Below are 21,317 nucleotides of genomic sequence, written 5' to 3'. Positions count from 1 at the left end.
TTCCTGCCATTAAAAAAATGCTATGGATAAGTGACTTATCTATACATTAGTATATATTCCAGCACCAATACTGTATTCATAAGACTACATGTGACAAACTGAAATAAGCCCCAGGATCTGGGTGTGTCTGTGTTTCCACCCTGTCCCCCTGTGCTACAGCAAATGTCGTGCAAGGCCCATTGGAAATACCCAAGTGGTTTATGAGGCACAAGGCATGTTCAGCTCATGTTCAGCTGCTGCCTGGAACCTTTGAAACTGTAGTGAACATTTTACACCATATTACTTAAGAAACTAAATTACTAAATGTATTAACAACACGTTTTTAACTTTGCCTTGCCATAGTAACAACATATATATTTTTCTGGGCTGATTCTAATACTTACACCATGAGTAATATCCATGTCATTATTTTAAAATTACCAGTTTATATTTCAGCTATGGCCATCTTGCCAATGGAGAGACCAGCAGCATATTGAGTTTCAAAGTGGAAATTCAGACTGCATTTCTATGTCAGTATCTTCCAGGAAAAGAAGGTGTCCAGAAACTGTATTTTTTGTATCAGTTGGTGGATAATTTCACCACTGCATTTGTTCTCCTTATAGTGGTCAGAGTGAAGTATGGAAATGCAGATGGTGAATATTGCAAATTTCCCTTCTGGTTCAATGGCAAGGAATACAACAGCTGCACAGATGCAGGACGCAGTGATGGATTCCTCTGGTGTTCCACAACCAAAGACTTTGATGAAGATGGGAAATATGGCTTTTGTCCCCATGAGTGTAAGTAAACCAATATTTCTATTGTTTTTTTCCCTTTTTTCCTGGCAGATTGTTCCCTTCTTCTTTGCTCATCCTCTTCTTCTTGTGCTTTTCCCACTTCCTTCCCTTTCAGATAAAGGAAGACTTTCATAAATGTCTTTATGAAATCATAACAACATATCAGTATCTTACAAAATTATTAGAAGTCCACAAAAACTAAGACTGAACTTAACTTCTACCTTCTTGTAATATGAACAAAACTTTCACAAGAATTTTATTTCATCTTTGAAAACCTTAATTTGCAGATTAGGCAAAGTTTATAATGTCTTCATGTAGCCATAACTTTTTTAAATTATACACAAGATTATCATTATTATCTTTCAAATGTATTTATGACAATATGTTTCCTGTTAAAACAAGAGGAACACATATTTCTGTGCTTGAAAATCTTGATGAGTATTTACAGCCTGAGGATATAACATTTCAGATAATTTATTGGCATAAGTGTTAATTTAATCTCCTGTACATCACATGGCAGGAAACCTTTAGAGAAGCAATTAAGTATAATTGGCTGTAGCCTACTGAGGTAATTTGTCAGCAGTGAGAGGAGGTAAGGTGATTTCAGCCACTCTTTCCACCTCCTGTTTGCTAGTTCCTGACACATACATTAACAGCCATTCCCAGTACTGCAGTTTCCCACATTCATTTTTTTCCCTTTGTACATAACCAACTATTAGCTTTGGGGAGTGTTTCATCACTCTTTTTTATCTTTCTTATCAAAACCTTGGTCACTAAACTCCTGCCTACTACTCCTGAGTCATAACAAATGAAAGAGAACAAACCAGAAAGCAATGATGCTTTTTTCAGATTCATGCTAATCCTGCTTGAAACAATTGTACTAAACTTACTTATAGTATTATGGCTACATGCAGTCAGTACAAGGAAAGACAATGCAGATTGCTGAAAGAAAATTAGTGATGCCTAAGCCTCAAGCTAACAAAACACACTCAGGGGTTTGCCAGCCCAAGAGTGCACAAGTAGAGCCCAACATATCCCAGCACCCAAGTACTGTCACACATGTACATGTATTAATATGTGGCTGAAAAGAAACACTTTTTCAAAAGTTTGCATGTATGTGTACACAGAAAAAGTTCTAAACAGGATTCTCTGGAATCCTGCTGTAGCCAAACACTATATGGATTCCTGCTTGGCAGATTTTTAGGCTTTTTCAAGCAAGACCATAGAGTTTCAAATACAAGAGTACATATTTTCTGCATCAGGGTGGTCGTGCTTTCCAAAGACAATCTGTTGCAGAATATATCAGTCTTCTAGACCTAATGTGGTAAAAAGATATTCTTTAATTTCCAAACCCCTAATTGCCTGGTTTAGGTCATATTTAGACTTGATATCTACCCTGGTGATAGCTATTTATACAGCTATAGAGGATGGACAAGCAGGAGAACTTTACACAGACTACAATTAATTTTTTAAAAGTTATTGTTAGTGGTGTGACTTTCAGAATATTTACTTCAGCAGGCTATAAGTGTGCACATGCACATAACTGCATAAACATTATTTTTGTGAAATTTTGCCATCTCTATTCCCCACCTTTCCCCAAATCTCCTCTCCCTTGGGTTAATTCTTTCAGCCAGAAAATAGAAAAATTTGGCTCATTTATATAAAATACTGCAAGCACTCAGATACAGTCAGAAGGAAGCCCGGATTATAGACAGCTGGAGAAATGGAGATCCACATACCCTGACTGATACATCTTTGTAACATCCTACAGTCATGCAAGGCTGAAAATGTAAGCAGTGAAGCACTGCTAGGTTATGAAAGTGAAGTTCCTGGAAATGCCAGTGTCAAGGTCTCTGAAATTGAACAGAAGGGTTTCAGCCTTTTGTTTCTGATGTAATTGTTTTGCAAGATCCATGAACAGTTATGCACAGATGTTTCTTATTAAATGCAGAGTGGCATTGTTCACTCATTATTCCAAGGCACCATTTGCTAAACCCCAGCTAATAAATTCAGATAGGGGAGGATTTACATCAGAGAGTCTGTGTTGGGGGCAACATTCCTGGCTGTTGGCCTTTGTTTCTCTCATGTTTAGCTCACTGAAGTTAGTTTCAGTTCTTCTTATTATAGAGCCACAGTGCATGTATGGAAACATCTTTAATGCTATGGTGCTGCACCAGGCTTCTCTAAAGTTAATCCCAGATCTGTACCCCAGTTTTGTAAACTGATTGAACTGTAGTTTGTCAAAGAAGAAGGTAAAGCAGGAAGTTATCTACCTATTACACAAATCTTACACAGGTGCTGAACTGCTCCTTTGCCATATGGGATCAAGGGACCTTGATTTCTCTCATTTCCAAACTCCAGTGACACTACAGGAAGTTTAGGCTCCTAACTTTGGTCCTCCAGTACAATCTGTTCTCTGCCTGTATCTCCCCCATGCCCATCATAGATCCTACAAGCTGCTGCTGACTGCTCTCCCAGGCAGAACCCTCCTGAAGCTGCAGCTACTTCCACCTTGGATCTGTGCCACAGGGGCTTTAGCCTTCCAGACTGAGGTTTCCTGACATCACAACTGGCTGATTTCTCTAGGAAGAGCTAAAAGTGAAGTTCACATATTAGTAATGTCCAGTCTGAATCTGCTCTCACTTCAGTGTATCTTCACCAGGTTTTAAATTGCTGGGTTTGCCAGAGCAAGGCCTTTCAAGATCCCCTAAGAAGCAAATTGGACTTTTGTTTTTGGAAAACTGCCCCAGTCTCCAATTTTCATTTACTTAAAGCAATTTTATAGTAAGGAGGGGCAGATTGAAAACTTAATAAACCATTGTTGTTACCATCACATAATGTAGCCTCAAGCAAAATGAAAAGCTGCATTCTGACTATGACTCAAAGGCTGCATGAGAAGTAAGAGCCTGGCTTTCCATATGGTTTTTGCAACTTAGCCACATGTAAACCAATACAAAAAAGGCTATTAAAATGCAGAGCTTGCCAGACCTAGAGCTGGAAGCAGCTCATGGTAAGTGAGTCATCTAAACAACTCAGTTTAATTTTGCTCTCCAATTCTATCATTACTTTTTTTAAAAGATAAGGTCCTTCTCCAGTCATAATAGCCACAGTCCTAGTTCATGCACCTTTAGTACAGCACCTGAGACAAAAAACAGCATTTGCAGCTTGCTCTTTTGGGGAGGCACAGTGTGTGTTGCATGACAGGACCCCACCCATGCCCAGGATGCAGGATAGAATCACTCTCATAAGCAGAGCAGAAGTTCAGCAAACTTGCATGTGAGAGCCAGGCCTGCATAGCTTCAAGTCCTCTCATGAGTGGGACTGGAAATTCTCTAACATACAGGTTCATGTCTCTGGTGCTGTGGCCAGTTACTGGTTTAAGTGTAAAAGGCAAAATGGACCATCTGGGTCACAATACTCCACTGTCAGAACCATTTCCCAGCCGGGGTGTTTATTTAGTGCTACTCTAAAGAAGCACACACACAAACAATGTCTCTTCCCACTGATGTATCAGACTAAGCAAAGGCAATCCCCCTCAGATCCTACACACTGAGGCTGTAATGGCTGTTTAGTCATCAAAGACAACAGCCAAGTTAGAGCTAACCTGCCAAGCCTTCCCACATACACATTTGGGTTTTAGTTGCTGCTTTAAACTGGGTGAGAAAGAGGGGAAAAGATGTTCTTGGAGACCTTAAAAAGGCTAAATCATGCATGCTTTACACGGGGAATTCGAACAGATAAGTTATTCTGCAGTGCTGTTCTTAAAACTCCAGGGGAATTAGATCATGAATGCGTGAAGGATGTTTTATCTGTGTTCAGGGCAAGGCCAAGAGCAGTTTGTTGCTTTCATAGTTTCCTCTCACCAGTACATGGCACATTGTCCTACCACAGAGGATTCCCAGTGACAGAGCAGCCTGGAGAAGACATAGACTGACCAGATGTCTGATACTCCCAGTGTGAAGTGCGTCACTGATGGGTGTCCAATGTCTGTCCAGACCCCGGCATGTTCCCATAGGCACACTGTGATTCCTTGTTGATACTGAGCTTTGTGCATTGACATTTTCCTCTCTTCTTCTCCCTCCAGCACTTTTTACAATGGGTGGCAATGGTGATGGACAGCCATGCAAATTTCCCTTCAAATTCCAAGGGCAATCCTATGAGCAGTGCACAACAGAAGGCAGGACAGACGGGTACCGATGGTGTGGAACCACTGAGGACTACGACAGGGATAAGAAATACGGATTCTGTCCAGAGACTGGTATGAGGAATGCTGCCTGCATAACACAGTCTGATTGGTCATTGTCTTAAGTCTCCTTTGGCACACCTTCACCACAGCACACAAAAGTTGATGAGTTAGACACAATTTCAAGAGAGGGGTGAAGGATGTAACTGGAACTGTTGGTGTGTCACAGCACAGGTTTGTCAGGAATACACAAATTTCATTGAGCCTACAAATGCATGGCTACACTGCAGGATAATTACAAGCAGATTACAATTTGTTAATGGTCCTGGAAGGGAAGTCTCATGGGACAGAAGTATGAATAATATTTTACCTTAACACTTACCATGTACACTTGTAAAAAGAAATCCTATTTAGTATGTTAAGCTTGTATTAATAGATCTTTTCAGCAATTCAAAAGAACTAAGTGAAATGGCTTAGCCATGAAAAAAAATTCCACTTTCTTCACACTTCTTTATACTTTCTAACTTGAGTTTTGCTACATAAAGGAACAAAAATTAATCTATAGTATGAATGTCATGGCAGGTGTTCATTTTCAGATGTTCATTTTGTGGCACCAGAGTCATAAGCATAGAGACGAAGTGAACCATGGCAATTCTAAATTCTCTGGCTTTTAATAGAGCCAAGAGGAAGCTACATTCAAATGCACATGCATCTTGCTTTTTGATTTTGTGGGGTCTCTTGAAAATAGCCTAACCTTTTGCTATACAGCTTTGATGTACTGGTATTTAGCTTTCTGTTATTTCTGATAACCAGGTGTAACCTTTCCATTTTACATTACAGATGTTAAAAAAAAAACAATAAAAAAAAAGAAAATAAAGGATCAAATTCATTATAACTTGCTACAAGGTTAAAAAGAGAAAATTCTAAAGTATCATTCAGCAGACAAAAGAACAAGTTTATCTAGAATCAATGTATTCAAAGTCCTAGGTAACACAGTCACTATCACTGGAACTAAGAAATACCCTTAGTTAAGGATTTTTTTTTTTCTGTACAAAAGGCTATTAATAAATAATAAGGAATGAAAAATAAATACTGAAAAATAATTAGGGACACAACCAGATTGACCTCTGTATTTCTGTCATGTACCTCCCCAGAAGACAGATCATCATTTGAAAGGAACTGTAATTGCCAGGTAGCAGTGTAAATTAATTTAAATGAGTTTAATATTCTTTTCACATTCTGTTCATGATACTTACTTTAAACTGTTATTTTAAATGCAGTTACATCCTCTTCCCTCTAGAAATAACTGAAAATACAAATGTTATTTCTTATATATTACTGCCATATACTACATAGATGAGAAAACAAGGGAAAATCTCTCAAGTTTTTGCAAAATACTTGTTTAAAAAAAAGTTATCCCCATTTAATATACGCTTTCTTTTAGAAAATGTCTAAAATCACATGATTTTAAACTGTACCCTACTGTCAAATAAAGCTTATTTGTCAGTGGGACACTCACCAGCCAGGTGGATATTCAACAGCTGTTTAACCTTTCTGACAATAACCCTACCTTCCACTTAAACACTTTAAAATAACACCAGGAATGAGAATTAAAAGATACTTGCCGGACAATCACCTTCCATAAAACTCTGTTAAACTGCTGCTTCCCCAGAGCTGTGAACATGAGTCCAGGGCTCCTTCTCACCTCCACCAAAGCTACCTGCAAATCCATTGCAATGGCAATGTGTCAACTTTTTCCTTTTTAATTCTGACAGTTTTCAAATACTACTTTCAGTCATAATGTTCCTAGAAGGACTGCAGCATTTCTTCTTCCTTTCTGCTTTCAGTGTAGTTAGGAGGATGCCAAAGGGATGCCCTTCTCACTGCGTTCTCCTGTCATTTTCCACAGCCATGTCAACAGTTGGTGGGAATTCTGAGGGAGCCCCGTGTGTGTTCCCCTTCATCTTCCTGGGGAACAAGTACGAGTCGTGCACGAGCGCGGGGCGCAGCGACGGCAAGCTGTGGTGCGCCTCCACCAGCAGCTACGACGACGACCGCAAGTGGGGCTTCTGCCCAGACCAAGGTGACACCTCCTGCCACTGGGCAGCACCCACACCCTGGCACCACATCTGCAGGGATTCCACTCTCATCTCTCCTGCTGGTTACAGCACTCCAGCCTGAAATCTGAGCAAAATCCCTGCACTGAGGCGTGAGACTACAGCTAGAGTCACACCCAGAGCTCGTCTGAAATATTCAGATTTTCTAGACCTATAGTGATGCAGGATCCTTCCAAAATACAAAACCATGGAACAAATTAATAAATAAATACATGGTTTTCCCCCCACCATTTTTTTCTTCCAAGGCTAAAAGTACTACAGTATTACTAGTACTATACATAGTATAGCATATATACTATTACTAGTATTTCACCAGTACGCAATAAATTATACACTATACGAATTAGGATCAAACACTAAATGTAAAAAATTAATACATTTGTGACTGATATTGTGAAGGATGAAAAACGTATTTAAAAAGCGAATGACAGCACAAAGGTTATGTGGCCAATATTGCTATTTAAAATTGTTTTGGTGAATATTTGCCATATTTTAACATGGGCAAAAGGCTTTTTATATATTTACAAATAAATACTAGATTTAGGGGGTTATTCTAGGAGGAAAGAAATCTGCCAGATTTCAGAGACTGTTTGGGTATAATTGTTGAAATGTCACTCTATGATAAAAGGTTACTTCTAACCTAACAATATTTGGTACACCAGTACTGATTTAGAGTCTGTTCTCAGAGACACATATTTACAGACCTGTTTATCACTTACAAGTCTTTTCATGGTGAAAAGGAAGATTTGATATCTAGATTACAAGTTCAATACTTCTGTAACTGAAAGGGATGTCCAATGTTATTTGCTACACTTTCTTTTCTCATACAAATATTAAGATTGTGCTCAGAGTCACTTGCATAGGAGACAGCAGCAAAGATCACCTACAAAAGATTTTAGGATCTCTCCAGTAAAATGTCATTATTGGCAATTGGTGTGATGTTCACCATGGGAGGCTGTAAATATTAATCATTATTATTTATTGTGAATAACCTGTGTGGTATAATTCTATTTAAATGCAAGCAGCTAACTCTGCCTTACTGTGTTATTCAGGGTACAGTCTCTTCTTGGTTGCTGCCCATGAATTTGGCCATGCCATGGGATTAGAGCACTCTGAGGACCCAGGAGCTCTCATGGCCCCCATCTACACCTACACCAAGAACTTTCGACTTTCTCAGGATGACATTAAAGGGATCCAGGAGCTATATGGTAAAATCCTCCCCTACCAGCAGAACTCATCAGAAAATCAGGCAGCACAGGTTGAAATATCAGACTCAGAATTGACAGTAAATTACAAACAGCACAATCCCACCAATGCCAAAAACATCCTCTGCTCCTTTACCCCTGCTCTCTTCGTATTACCAGTCTGCTACTTCAATCAAATATCACAACTTAAGGATGATGGGAGCATCAAAACACCCCAAAAACAAAACTTTAGATGAAAATTTCTAGTGCCTTTACTGGGACGATGAAATGCCATGTTTGTCTCTAGTTTGAAATACCTGACGTGGATGGGTTTGGGTGTTACATTCTGCAATGCTCTGAGCTTCCCAGGTTGTGACCCTCTGCAAGAGGGGAAGGACACTGTTTCCTGTGTCCCAGCTCGGAAACAGTTCACATTGCCTTCCCACAATTCAAGCTGTACCATCACAATAACATTTGCAGAAAGTGTGGGAGCTGAAACTTCAATGTAAATGTATTAGGCAGTCTCCTAGAGAAAAAGTGGATTTAAGTATTTTTTATGTAGCTAAATCTTTAATATTTGTTCTTTTCTCCACAGATAGTCTTAGTAAAATGCATAAGTAGTGTGATGATTAAGATTCCTTCCACGCACAGACTTTCTGCCTTGCAGTATTCTACAATTAAGCAGTCATTCCCAGATTCCATTTCTCTTTCTGTGCTTTTCACTTTTCTACTGAGAGATCTTTTTAACTGTGACTATATTCTACAGTATTCCACACCTCAGAAATTTTAATAAGAATATGCCAAAAATGTTATCACATGAGACAAAAATCTGATTTGAGTCTTCATTATTCCTTATTCTTAGCTGCTTTAATTAAGGAAGGGAATTGAGACATGGTCAAGATTAAGTGAGTTTTCTGAGCCCATACTGTGCACCTTTGATAAGAGTTTAGAACCTAACCCAGTTGTTTTAAAGCATGCTTCAATATCCAAGAAAAAACTATCCTTCTTCCTCTTTTTAACTGATACAACCCTTTACAAACTGCTTTCTGTGTAAAACAAGTATTAAAAAACCCCTTCTTTTCTCACTTTATTATTATCACAAATCAGCTACATTCCATTTTTTTCTCATGCAGTAAGTTAACCTAATGTCTGAGAAAGAGGCAAATGCCTCAAGAGAAGCAGCAGCCAAATAATAATACATCAAATGGAAAAATTCATGTTTTGAAAAGCACATTTTGATTCTCGGTAAGGGCAGGAAGATCCTACAAATGGCTCAAAATACATCTTTGTAACTTGCCAAATATTGGCACTTCTTTAAAAAAGAGAAATCCACTTTGATGTCTTTCTCAGCAGAGCTGCACATAATTCTGAGTACAAGGACTTTGAAATCTTAATCTTCTTTTTAGAAGCCAGCAAAATACAAATTGTAATGTTCACTTCTGAATGCAATACAGTCCCTCCTAACTATCTCTGAGGTTGAGGAGGCAGCTCAGCCCAGACAGACACACAGGCACCGTGTCCCGATTGAGGCCACACGGGGCATTGGGACAGGAGTGGAAGTCACGGCTTCCTCAGCTCTGCTCAACCTCCCTTCTCCTGAAGAGACTTTATTATCAGTGTTTCCTCCTTCAAGAACTCAACACTTACCCTTTCAGAAGCCACGGCAGGCCTTGCTCTCCAGTGCAGCCCTTCACTCAGGTGTAACAATGTCTCTGTTCTCCGTCACAGAGGTGTCCCCTGACGTCGGACCAGGCCCCGGCCCCGGCCCAGGCCCACAGCCAACCCTCGGCCCTGTCACTCCCGAGCTCTGCAAGCACGACATCGTGTTTGATGGGGTCGCGCAAATCAGAGGAGAAATCTTTTTCTTCAAGGACAGGTAAGTGAGATAAATTGCTTAACAAGAGAGCCTCAACTGAAGGAATCTGTGGGACCTATTCACCAAAATCTAGATATTTATTATCAGGCACAACATCCTCCCTTTGTTTTGTGTATTCAGAGATGGGAAAGTGTCCTATTCAACTCCTAAGGGAAATGGAAACGGTTTAATTCAGGTTGAGTCCAAAGTCATTAAATAACAGCATGACTCATGGCTGCAGTAATTACACATCAAGGACAGTGGTGGTTGGGATGGGCTACATGTGTGCAAAGCCTCCAAGACAGAAAGGCATTTTTGATGCAAAAACAGATATTCCTCATAAAATGAGTTGGCTGCTCAGCTGCAGCTCCCTTGCCTATGCCAGGGCCTGTATTCTCAGCTGCTCAGCAATGAAGAGCATCTCCAGGAATATGGCACTTGGCAGCACCCCTGTGAGAGACACTCAGGCTCCTTTCTTCCCTCTCATAAATCAATGCCAAATTTGGGATTATTTGTCATCAGCTACCCTGAACATTCCCCCAACACCACTGAAGATCTGGGTCCACACACATTCAATGAGTGTGCCTAAATCAGTTTCCTATCATAGAAAAACACATACAAGCATCTCAAGCTAAGGGAAGTATTGCAACCCACCTGTTCATTGCTCCTTGATAGTCATCAGTTGAAATTTACACAGAAACAGGAGCTAAGAAACAAGTTCCCCTCAATAGCAATAGCAATTCAAAAATTATTTTTTGGTATCTCCTGGTGACATGAGTCCAGCCATCTACTCCAGATTCAAACTTTCAGCTAGATATATGAAGCTATATATTACTATGCTGCATGGTTTAATTCTACTCACCAGTTATTAGTAACAAAAAACCATGGTTAGTTAGTTGATTTTTAAGGGTAAATACAATGATTCCATGTATTTCCTTCTAGATCCAATCTACATGATACCCAGAATAATGGTGCTTTATGTTTGAAGTTGGACTTAATCTTTACCACAGGCTTTGTGTTTTAGCAATGCAGAAATGGAATTTAAACCTTCTCCTAGTAAGAAGTTTTGATCTGGTCTGTGGGGATCACCCTGATACCTTTTGTATTTTCTCTTGGCCCTGTCAGCTGCATGCTGAGATTCCAGTGATCCCTACTGGCAAGGAACTTTCCTTTCTTGGCCACCAAATGTCCCCACACTACCGACACATCAGCCTCACACAAATCTTCACACGGCTGCCCCCCCAGATGTGCCAAAAACTGAGCTCACTTTTGCTAATTTAGTCATAAGAGTGTTGAAGCATTCACCTGAGCTCAGCATCTTCAAAGGGAAAACATTCTCACAGCAGTAAAACCCTACCAAGTTCCACACCATACCCAGCTACTGCTCCTCTTCTGCTCACTCATGGCTCTTGGTTTTCAGCCAGAATTCCACCTTGCTTCTGCTCATGCAAACCAGTGGCCACACAAAGGAACTACTCCTAAACCAGCAGAGTGATCCAATATTCTATATAATCCCAACAAAATAGAATTATTTTGCATTTAGATACAGCTGGTCTAAGAACTGTGCAAATACCAAAACAATCTGTTCAGACTGGCTCAGCCTTTATCCAGCATGCAGCAAAAGCAGACAACTGCTGAATTGTTTTGCTCTGGAATGGCTTTGCCTGCCAGTCTTGCAGCTTTCCAAGTATCAGGCAAGCAGCATTGTGACTCACTTTTGGAACTCAAGAAACAGCTGTCTGTCATGTGTTGTGTGACTTTCATGATTCATGAAAATTATCATAGAATCCAACTGTCACATGGCAAAGAGAGTAAATAGCAAAAAGGAGGTCAGATATGATTAATTCTTTCCAAAAAAAAAGTATTTTCCCTCCCCACCTCAAATCAAGGAAAGGAAATTACCAGGAAAGGGGAATTACTGAAGGTGCTGTTAGCTATAGAGATCAATTGAGCTTTTCTATTGGGCATTCTATAGAATGCCCAAGAACAGCAATTCCACAGATGGTTTTATTCTGAGAGAGAACAAAAGTTTTACACTTTGAAATTTATCAGGACACCAAAAAAGGCCCACTTTCAATAACTGCATATGAGAATCATCATCATCATCATCATCAATCATCAAAAACATAGATTATGTTAAAATATCATGTAAAAAACCTACTGTAACCAAATTTTTAAATCTGTTTATAAAAGTAATATTAAGATTTAATATGGATGAGTTAAAACATTTTATTGTGTTCAAACTGAAATGAGAAAGCCAAATAATTAATTTTACCATTTCCTCAGTAAGATGTGTAGAAATAGAAATACCTTCTACCCAATTAAAAAACAAAATAAAATTCAGCTTTGACAAAGTTTCCCTTTCCAAAAGAAAACCTCACCAATTTAACAAGTCCCTTGAAATGTGTGGTTTATTAAAAACCTGGTGTTAAGTCTCCGTTGGCCCTGGACAGTTTGAAATTCATGCAGATAGCAATTACTGGAGTTGATTCAGCCATAAATCAGGTCCAAACTTGACTAAGAATTCTGTAACTTGGATTTTTACAGAAAATACTTTATGAATGTGGTGCTATAAAGATTTTCTATATGAATTTCTATTCCATATCATATTGAATCTGCTTTTCTGTCTAAAAAGAGATGCATGACATGAATAGTATTACCAACTGCAGCATGTCATATGTATTTTAACACTTTCAAGAGCAGTAATTAGCCAGATAGCTTATTCTTTGCCTCTTTTTTGTAATTAAAATTATGAGTCGTGCTCAGAGATATTTTTGTACATATAAAAAATACATCTATTTATGCAAAACAAGGATAACATATTACTATCTTCACTATTGATAAAAATACAGCAATTTGTTAAATTAATTTAGGACTGCTCCTCCAAATTTTAGGCAACAAAATGAAGTTTAAGATTCTGGGCTTCCCAAAGGTATAATGATTCTAGGCAGGAATGGGTAATGACAATTTATATTCTGCAAAAAATAAAATGCCAGTAGCACCTTGAGCTTCAGAAAAGCAGTTTGACCTCAGAATTTAACGACTATGGCTTGGTGCAAGAGCAACTCCACCAGCCTGCTGATATTTCATTTTATGACCATGTCCAAACTTTTGTTCTGTTGGGGAAAAAAGTTCTTCATTCTATGGAGGATAAAATAGCAGTGCCATTTTTAATACCATAAGTTCTTATCACAAAGCTCTGCCATTTAAAGATAATTAGAGTTCTTTAAAGCTTAAATCAAATTATCATCCTACTTATGCATAAAATAGCCAATAAATTACCCTTTGCATTTCTCTAATGAACGTTTTTAGTGCTAGTAGTTTCTTTTGCAGCCAAACTCACTTCCAAGCACTATGATATACTGCTATTAAATTTGAACTTTATGTCACTACAATAGTAATTGCAAGAGCAGTCCATGGAATACAAAACTCTGCTTTTGTCAAAGGCTCATCCATCTGCTCCATGCACAGCAGCAGGAGGGCTCTAACAGTTTAAATGTTGTGTAAATGAGTTTATCTGTTTGCTCAAAGCATTTTATTTGTATACTCAAAGCAGAGCATAAATTTTGCCCTGATGCCAAAGAGCAACAGGAAGCAATCAGCACAGCAATTTCACCTGCAGTCCAGCATGCAGCTTATGGTGCAGCTACTCTAGCAGCATACCCCCAAATAAACGAGTTTGCTTTTCAGTCAGTGAAGAGAAGAGTTACATGTGCCTGCTGCTGCTGTCGCGTGTGCGCATGTGTGTGTGTGTGTGTGTGTGTGTGTGTGCATGCCACGAGTGATGAGAAACAGATGTGCTGCTGAATTAGCTCATTGTAAATCCTGTACAATTTTCTGTTCTGCTCAGATTCATGTGGAGGACTATAAACCCCCGAGGAAAACCCACAGGTCCTCTTCTTGTTGCTACATTCTGGCCCGATCTGCCAGAGAAAATTGATGCTGTCTATGAGGCCCCTCAGGATGAGAAGGCTGTGTTTTTCTCAGGTATTGGCTTTAAAGGCTATTTTTTTTTTTTTTTTCACATGTATGGGTTTTAAGTTTCAAAATGTAAGTAGTCATTTGCATAATGTTGCATTCATGCTCACTTACCTCTGAGTTGTACCTGGGACAGCCTGTCTAAGAGCCAGCAGAGCTCAGGTAGGGTGACAGATCTCCCTATTCCCCCCTGAGAATTTTAGGACAAAGGCTGAATCTGAAGGACTCAAAACAGCATTCAGCCTCCAGTACTACAAAGGAGAACTATAAGCACCTAGAAAGAGACATTCAAGAACAAGCAAAACCAAACAAGTCTCATTATTTAAACTGCAAAGCAACAACAACACTGGGAGCTCTCTTTTCCCAGTCACTGCTCTGTTTTTCTTGTTTCCTTCCATTTTAAGCTATTATCTCAGCACATGCTGCTTGAGAAAACTACATTTTATTTTTTCTCTTCATGCCTCTCCTTGTCTCCTTCTCTTTTGCCAAAGACTGATTTCCACTTTGCCTTCCAAGCATCTTCCTTGGTGGCTCATCAGGCAGGGATGCAGGCGGCCGTGCAAGCTGCCTCCATGGGAGAGGAGCAGGACAGGAAGCTCTGCTCTGTCTGTCACATGTGGTTCAGCTGCAGTGGCCAAATGAGCAGAGCTGTGAGACTGTTTTCAACATGAAGAACTGAGCCAGCAAAACCTAGGCTGCAGTATCTACTAAAAACATGACTAAACATCTCCAGTCATGTAAAAACCATATGGCAAAAGCTGCCGTACATTTTCTGCACAGGAGAGAAAAGAGTAATGATAATCTATTCCACATGGCTCAGAGGCCATTTGCTCTAGTTTACATGGATGGGGGAAAAAAAACTGAGAGAAGTCAGGCAAACCAAAACACTTCGAATATTGCAGATAGTATATACAATTCTATCACATCTAAACCTCTCCTTTTCTTTACAAAAGGAAAACGTAGCTAACCTGCATTTTTAAAAAATAAAATATGAATTATCAGAAAACAAAGACTGGTTTGAAAATAACACAACTGTCTTAAAATATTTACCAGTTAGTCCTACCCTTTGTTCCTGAATAGTGAATCAATAACTTCCAAGAATCTCAAATGCCACACTTTACACTTTTCTCACATTAATACTTGACTTACTTACTTTCCCACTAGCACAGAATCAAAGAAATGTCCTTTAATGAATAAGTCTTTCCATGGCTTTCAGAGAATCCAATGATGTTATTTACTAAGGAAATTATAATTCCATGTAAAGAACATGGAACACTACTACATAGTCTACTAATACACATCTGGAGAGACATTAGATAATGTTGTGTGGTAAAGGACAACAGAAACTCTGGGGGAAAAATTCCTGTTAATCACTCAATAAAATGTGTCACCAAAACAAATAAAGGGTGAACATGAGCTGCTGCATTTGAACATCAGGTGCCCCTGCCTGGTTTCAGACAATTTTCATCATACTAAAAATTTCCTGTATAAACTGCTTGTTTCAGCATGTAACCCAAATGTACCAAGGCAGTGTCTGCCTCAAAGGTGCATCAGCTAAGAAGGGAGGAAGCAAGAGTAAAGAGGGGATGTCTTTCTGAGGCAAGGAGCACTTCAGTAGCAAAAGCAGTGGTAATCACAGTCCACTTGGATTGTAATCACAGATGGTAAAATACTGGAAAGACTAGTGGTTCAGCTAGTGCAATAAAAAGTCACATGGCAAAGCAAAAAAGAAGAAATACCCTTTTGTTTGTGATTAATAAACAGGTTTTGTTTGCTTTTTTTTTTTTTTTCTCCTCTACTTAGGAAACGAGTACTGGGTTTATTCAGCCAGCAACTTGGACAGGGGCTATCCAAAGAAACTCAGCAGCCTGGGACTGCCCCCTGATGTGCAGCGTGTTGATGCAGCTTTCAACTGGGGCAGAAACAAGAGGACATACATTTTTGCTGGAGACAGATACTGGAAGTAAGATGCATTGAGTGGTGGTAGGATGCTGTTGGCTGAATGCACCCTGAGCTGCAGGAGGCAGGGACCAAACATAGGGCACATCCCCTGGGAACAGAAAACAAGGGCTGCCAGGACAGTGCTGACAGCAGTAAAGTGCTTCAGTACAGCAACAGGAAACTGGCACGGATTTGAGAAAAGCCAGCCTCAAAAACAGCAATGGAAGAGGGTCTCTGGGAGTATCTGTCAGGCTGCCCACCACTAACTCATCCCTATGCCCCCATGTACCAGCAACTGCCCCACATCAGTCCCTGGCTCTTAAAAAGGGACAAGCTGTCCTTACTGTCAGCTCACAAATGCTGGGAGAAAACTCTGCAAGGAATTCCTTAAAAATACACTGAGCTCCAATCATTTGAATCCAAAGATTGACCAGATTGCCTAAGAAATTCTTTCACTGAGCCATCAGGTTTAGAGGCACTGGATTTAAAGGAAATGGCAAAACATGCTGGGGATGACTATAAATCCTTTCAGCAGCTGATCTAGTATCACTTTCACCTTTGCTCTACTAATATAGTTGGCACTGAGGACATCTGAACAAACCACAAGTGTATCTGTAAGTACTTTGAGAAAAATCCTAGCTTCAATTCATTCTGACAGCCTCTCAATCCTTTTCATGTTTCCAGTGAAACTCAGGTAACCTGCTACTATGCTCTTATCATCTTAGATTGGGAAAGAATGTCCTTCAAATGTCTCAAGGCTATTACTGTGGTAGAAATAAATATCCTGCATTACACCTGAAGAGTCTACTAATTGTATAATTATATTTAATAGAATTTCATTACCATAATTGCCAGGAAGATCTGGCACAAAAGAGCATCCTAAAAAGCAGAGGAAGAACTTTGTGAGTTAACTCTGTGCTATCAAAATGGCATCAGAACAAAACAGAGGCCCTGACTCCTGCAGTCACTGTCAGAGGTCTGTTCCAGGAACAGGACTTTATTTCAGGAATGCAGACATTACACAACAGGCTGAAAGTGGACTCATTCATTAGATGACAATTTAGAGGAAAGTTAAGCATCAGAAATAACCACCAGAAATCTAAGAGATTCTCCAGTCTTTAAGGGTTCATTCTGAGAGATATTCTATATAATATATCAAAGAAGATCTCAGTATAATTGAGGTCTTTTTATGTGAACAATAATTTCATGTTATTCAGATTAAACTGAATTACTTTCTTTATTTTATCCTAATGACTGTGGATTCCTGTAAGTAAGTAAAATACTCTTTCCATACAATTGCCACTTGATCATAATTTTCAATTACTTTAAGGACAGTAATCTCCATTACCTAAAGAAAAAAAAAAAAACCTAAAAACCTAAAGAATGTTATTCATTCTTTAATGTCATATTGTAGAGACCATTTAAACACTTACAAGTGGTTTTAATACAGTCATTTGCAACATTTCAGATTCCTACTAAAACCTACAGACCATGAGTTTAAAAGCTGTTGGTCTGCTCTGTACCAACTATTGTTTTGGTTAACTGTACTGCAGGGCCTCCAACTAATTCATCACTCCAATCACAGACAGTATTTCTACCAAAGTACCTTATCAAGTGTAGTCACTGCAGAATGCATAATTTATTGTTGAGGAAACAAAATAGGATTAAGTGATTTCTATCTGTGTAAAGAAGAAAGCAAGCAGTTGAGAAATATTTCAGAAAAAAATCTGAACAGCATCTCTGTTGAACCCTTAAGTATGTAGCTGTTACATTTTATACAAGGACTCTGTCAATGGAATCAAAGTAGTTACATACCATAGTCCTTCCTATGTCATTATCACACTTACTTTAAATGGATTTTTGGAAGCCTTCTCTCTCCTTCATTCCAGCCACAAGCTATTTTAGTGTTATTATAAGAAGACTGTTGAGCATAGCAGAGTGTTGTGAGGAGGGGGGAAAGGAGCTGGCTCAGATTCCATAGCTGAAGTTTTAAAGCTACCCAGCAAGGTATTAGATTTTCTTTAAATAGCCCAGAAAAAAAATAGTAAGGAATTTAAATGAATCGTTTAAATTGATTCTGACCAACCCACTGCTCATTAGAACTGGTGTAACTTTGGGTATAATCCAAGTAGTTCCATAGAGCAATGAGGGAAAAGTAACCTGAGATACCTACAGACATGGATAAATAGAAATCGGGAACATAAATGGTTTTCTCCCTCCAGTGCTGTCAAAGACAACCTCTCTGAAGTCTGCTGCTCCTGAAGAGGTTCTTGAGCACCTGAAGGGTCATTGAGGCCTCACATGCTGTCCTTGAAGCCTGGTTCACTCTATATTGCACATCACTGTGCTCAGGACATGCCTCCTACTCAGCACTGATCCCCATCCAAATTACATTTCAGGAAAGAACTTTCCTGAGAAAGTGTATTTTCAATTCAGCATTGCATTTTTGAAGGAAAGATGTAAAATCTCCCAGGGTTTTAAAGGAATCATCAATAATTATAATGAAATAGAAGCCATGTTACAATCTCAGTTATTATATTTCTGTTTGTTTTATATAGTCACATTTGCTGAGGACACTCTGAAAAATTATGTTACAAATTAACATAAATGCAGATTTGTAATGTAGAGATATAACTTCCTTCAGGTACAATGAAGAAAAGAAGAAAATGGAGCTTGCATCCCCTAAATTCATTGCTGACTCTTGGAATGGTGTTCCAGATAACCTCGATGCTGTCCTGGGCCTTGGAGACAGTGGTAAGCTCTAATTCTGATTTAACAAACCAACTCTCTTATTTGTTTGCTGCAAAACTTATTGGAGACTAATTTCTTGTGGTCCATGAGTAGGAGCCAAATGGAGCCACCCAATGCCTGATGCACAGGATGTCCTCACCCCAGGACACATGACCGAGCCAGCCCTTGTGGCTTGGACATTTCCCAGCTCCTGACATTCCCCAGTTTCCACTCCAGCACACAGTCCCAGCACCATTTCAGCACCATCCTGCCCTAGCACAACCAGAACTCAAGTATGATGATCTCCCTGATCACAGGCATGAATGGGTTTTAGGTTGCAATTTTTCTTAATTTCCTACACAGTCCAGCTAAGATCCTGGCCTGTGGTTTTAAGGGGCCTTAAATTTTGCACAGATATGCACTAAAGTCTGAAAGCAACACTGGTGTCACATGAGTCTTGACTCAGTCACATTTTCAACATCTATTTTGCCAGCAAGTATTTCATCCAAGAATATTCTGACTCACAAAGTAGTAACTTTATTAGTAACCTTATTAAGGCTCCATTTAAAAAGAGCTTTCTTCTACAGGATGGGAATTCTAGTGTAGTTTTAAAATGTATCTTTTTTTTATAACACAAATACATATGAATATTTTGGGAAATAAGTAATTCAGTTCATTAAGCTTCCTGAAATCATGAAGGCAAAAAAATCTTTGATCAAGAATTAAGTCCTCCAGAATCTGATAATATTTGTTTATTTATTTTAACAGGATATACCTACTTTTTCAAAGATCAGTACTATCTACAAATGGAAGACAAGAGTTTGAAGATTGTTAAAATTGGCAAGATAAGCTCTGACTGGTTGGGTTGCTGAACCATATGAGATATCAATAACCAAATATTTACTTTTTTGTTATATGCCTTATCTGTAATTAGAAATAGATCTGAATGCTAATTACTGGACCAGTCTGGTACTGGCACCAAAACACTAAGTACCAGTACTGTACACATCAGATAATTTAAGAGTGTTTGCCTCCTCAGTATACAAAAGATGTTTACGTATATATTCTGGTACAATTTTTCCCTTGTTGTGCTAGTCATAGTAGTGCTATGAACAGAACAGCCGTCATTCTTTATTCCCTTGGTGCTTAAACAAAGCCTTGGAACCTTTGGAGACTGGATCACGCCCCTCTGTTATTCACATACCAGATAGGCTCAATGAGATGTACCAGCAGTGCACTTTGATTTTTATTTTTTTTTAAATACAACTCTGTTATAAATGGATGGTTTGTCTTGATGTTTTTCACTCTCTTACGAGTTTGATCATTACTTCCATTTATTTACATAATAATACAGAAAGACTGTCAAAGGCACAGGTTGCCTCAGGATCTGCTTTGTGTTGATGCATGATAGAATCATGGCAAAAAACTGTGTTAAAGTATTGTTTTAAAGTACTTTTTATTTTAATACCTTAGTTAAATTTAGCAATTTGCTTCATGCACTTTGTTACTACTATATAACTTGTTTATATGGATGGAAACGACTCAGATTTTTGAAGACAATGCGTTATACATAAAAGTCAAGTATTGTTTAATGTGCTTTATTTTCCTTTTCCTTATACTATCGGGAGGTTTGTTCAATTAGGCTTTTTGCCTATGCACCGGGCAACAAAAAATGTTCTTTTCACTATCTGATAGAATGTTTTTCATTAAAAAATAAACCAGAAAAGAATGTCCCACGCATGAAGTGCCAGCAATACCAATAAAATCAAATTACACTGTCAACACTACTCATGGCCAGGCTCCCTTGTATCAGTTGAAATTATAAATTCAGTAGCATGTTTCAGTGCATTACCTGTTAAAGGCAAAAACATTACCCAGTATATAAGTGTATAGGGGGGTTTATTTAGAAACCCAGGTTATTTCCTCTGTTGGTTCCAAGGTGCAACTGCAGCAATTTAATTAAAGAGATTATGTGGTCCCATATCTGTGCAAAGCCCACTACTCTCCCTGAACAGTTTACACTCCTGTCTGTCATCCACACTCTATCACAGGCTACCTCTCCACAGCCCCAGCAGGAAGAGGGGGTGTGTGTATCCTACAGGGATGTAAGCTTGAGAAACAGAGATGTAAACTCTTATCCTACCCATGACTTCAGACACCATGTGGCCAAAGATCTTATCCAGCTCCATACACATGAAACACTTCAAAATCCTGTATATACTGAGTCAGGTAAGGGGTCAACCACATCCTTCTAAACACATCTCTTATTTTAAGTCCATGATTCACAGAACTGACCAGTAACTAATGCCTAAGCCCATGATCCATTGGTTTCTTCTCATGTCCTCTACAATTTCATGTTTGTTTATACTCAGTGTTTTCCTGTTCTAAGCAAAGATTTTTACTAAGATATTCTGAAAAGATACTTCTAAAACGGCTGCATTTGCCAAATCATCTTTTAATTGTACCCATCCAGATATAACTCCACTGTTAGAAGCTGTCAATTACTGTAGACAATCCTCAACTGAATGAGCCAGCACTATTTTTACTTATGCCAAA

The 21,317-nt window shown here is 38.9% G+C and overlaps 1 protein-coding gene across 1 annotated transcript in view; it reads left to right on the top strand.

Annotated features, from left to right (window-relative positions):
• The window catches only part of MMP2 (matrix metallopeptidase 2), a 28,439-nt gene extending 7,891 nt beyond the window's left edge, over positions 1 to 20,548 (top strand). Inside the window, exons 5-13 of the mRNA XM_056500506.1 lie at positions 603 to 776; positions 4,858 to 5,031; positions 6,866 to 7,039; positions 8,126 to 8,281; positions 9,986 to 10,133; positions 13,963 to 14,099; positions 15,894 to 16,053; positions 18,676 to 18,785; positions 19,530 to 20,548. Of these exons, the coding sequence (XP_056356481.1) occupies positions 603 to 776; positions 4,858 to 5,031; positions 6,866 to 7,039; positions 8,126 to 8,281; positions 9,986 to 10,133; positions 13,963 to 14,099; positions 15,894 to 16,053; positions 18,676 to 18,785; positions 19,530 to 19,633 (1,337 nt within the window). The 3' untranslated portion in view covers positions 19,634 to 20,548. The remainder of the gene's footprint in view (positions 1 to 602; positions 777 to 4,857; positions 5,032 to 6,865; positions 7,040 to 8,125; positions 8,282 to 9,985; positions 10,134 to 13,962; positions 14,100 to 15,893; positions 16,054 to 18,675; positions 18,786 to 19,529) is intronic.
• Positions 20,549 to 21,317: the final 769 nt, after the last annotated feature.

This window comes from Oenanthe melanoleuca, chromosome 11 (assembly GCF_029582105.1).
Source record: "Oenanthe melanoleuca isolate GR-GAL-2019-014 chromosome 11, OMel1.0, whole genome shotgun sequence".
Taxonomy (NCBI): domain Eukaryota; kingdom Metazoa; phylum Chordata; class Aves; order Passeriformes; family Muscicapidae; genus Oenanthe; species Oenanthe melanoleuca.
The sequence above is the reverse complement of the archived record's forward strand: the minus strand, read 5'-3'. Positions and strand labels throughout refer to the sequence as shown.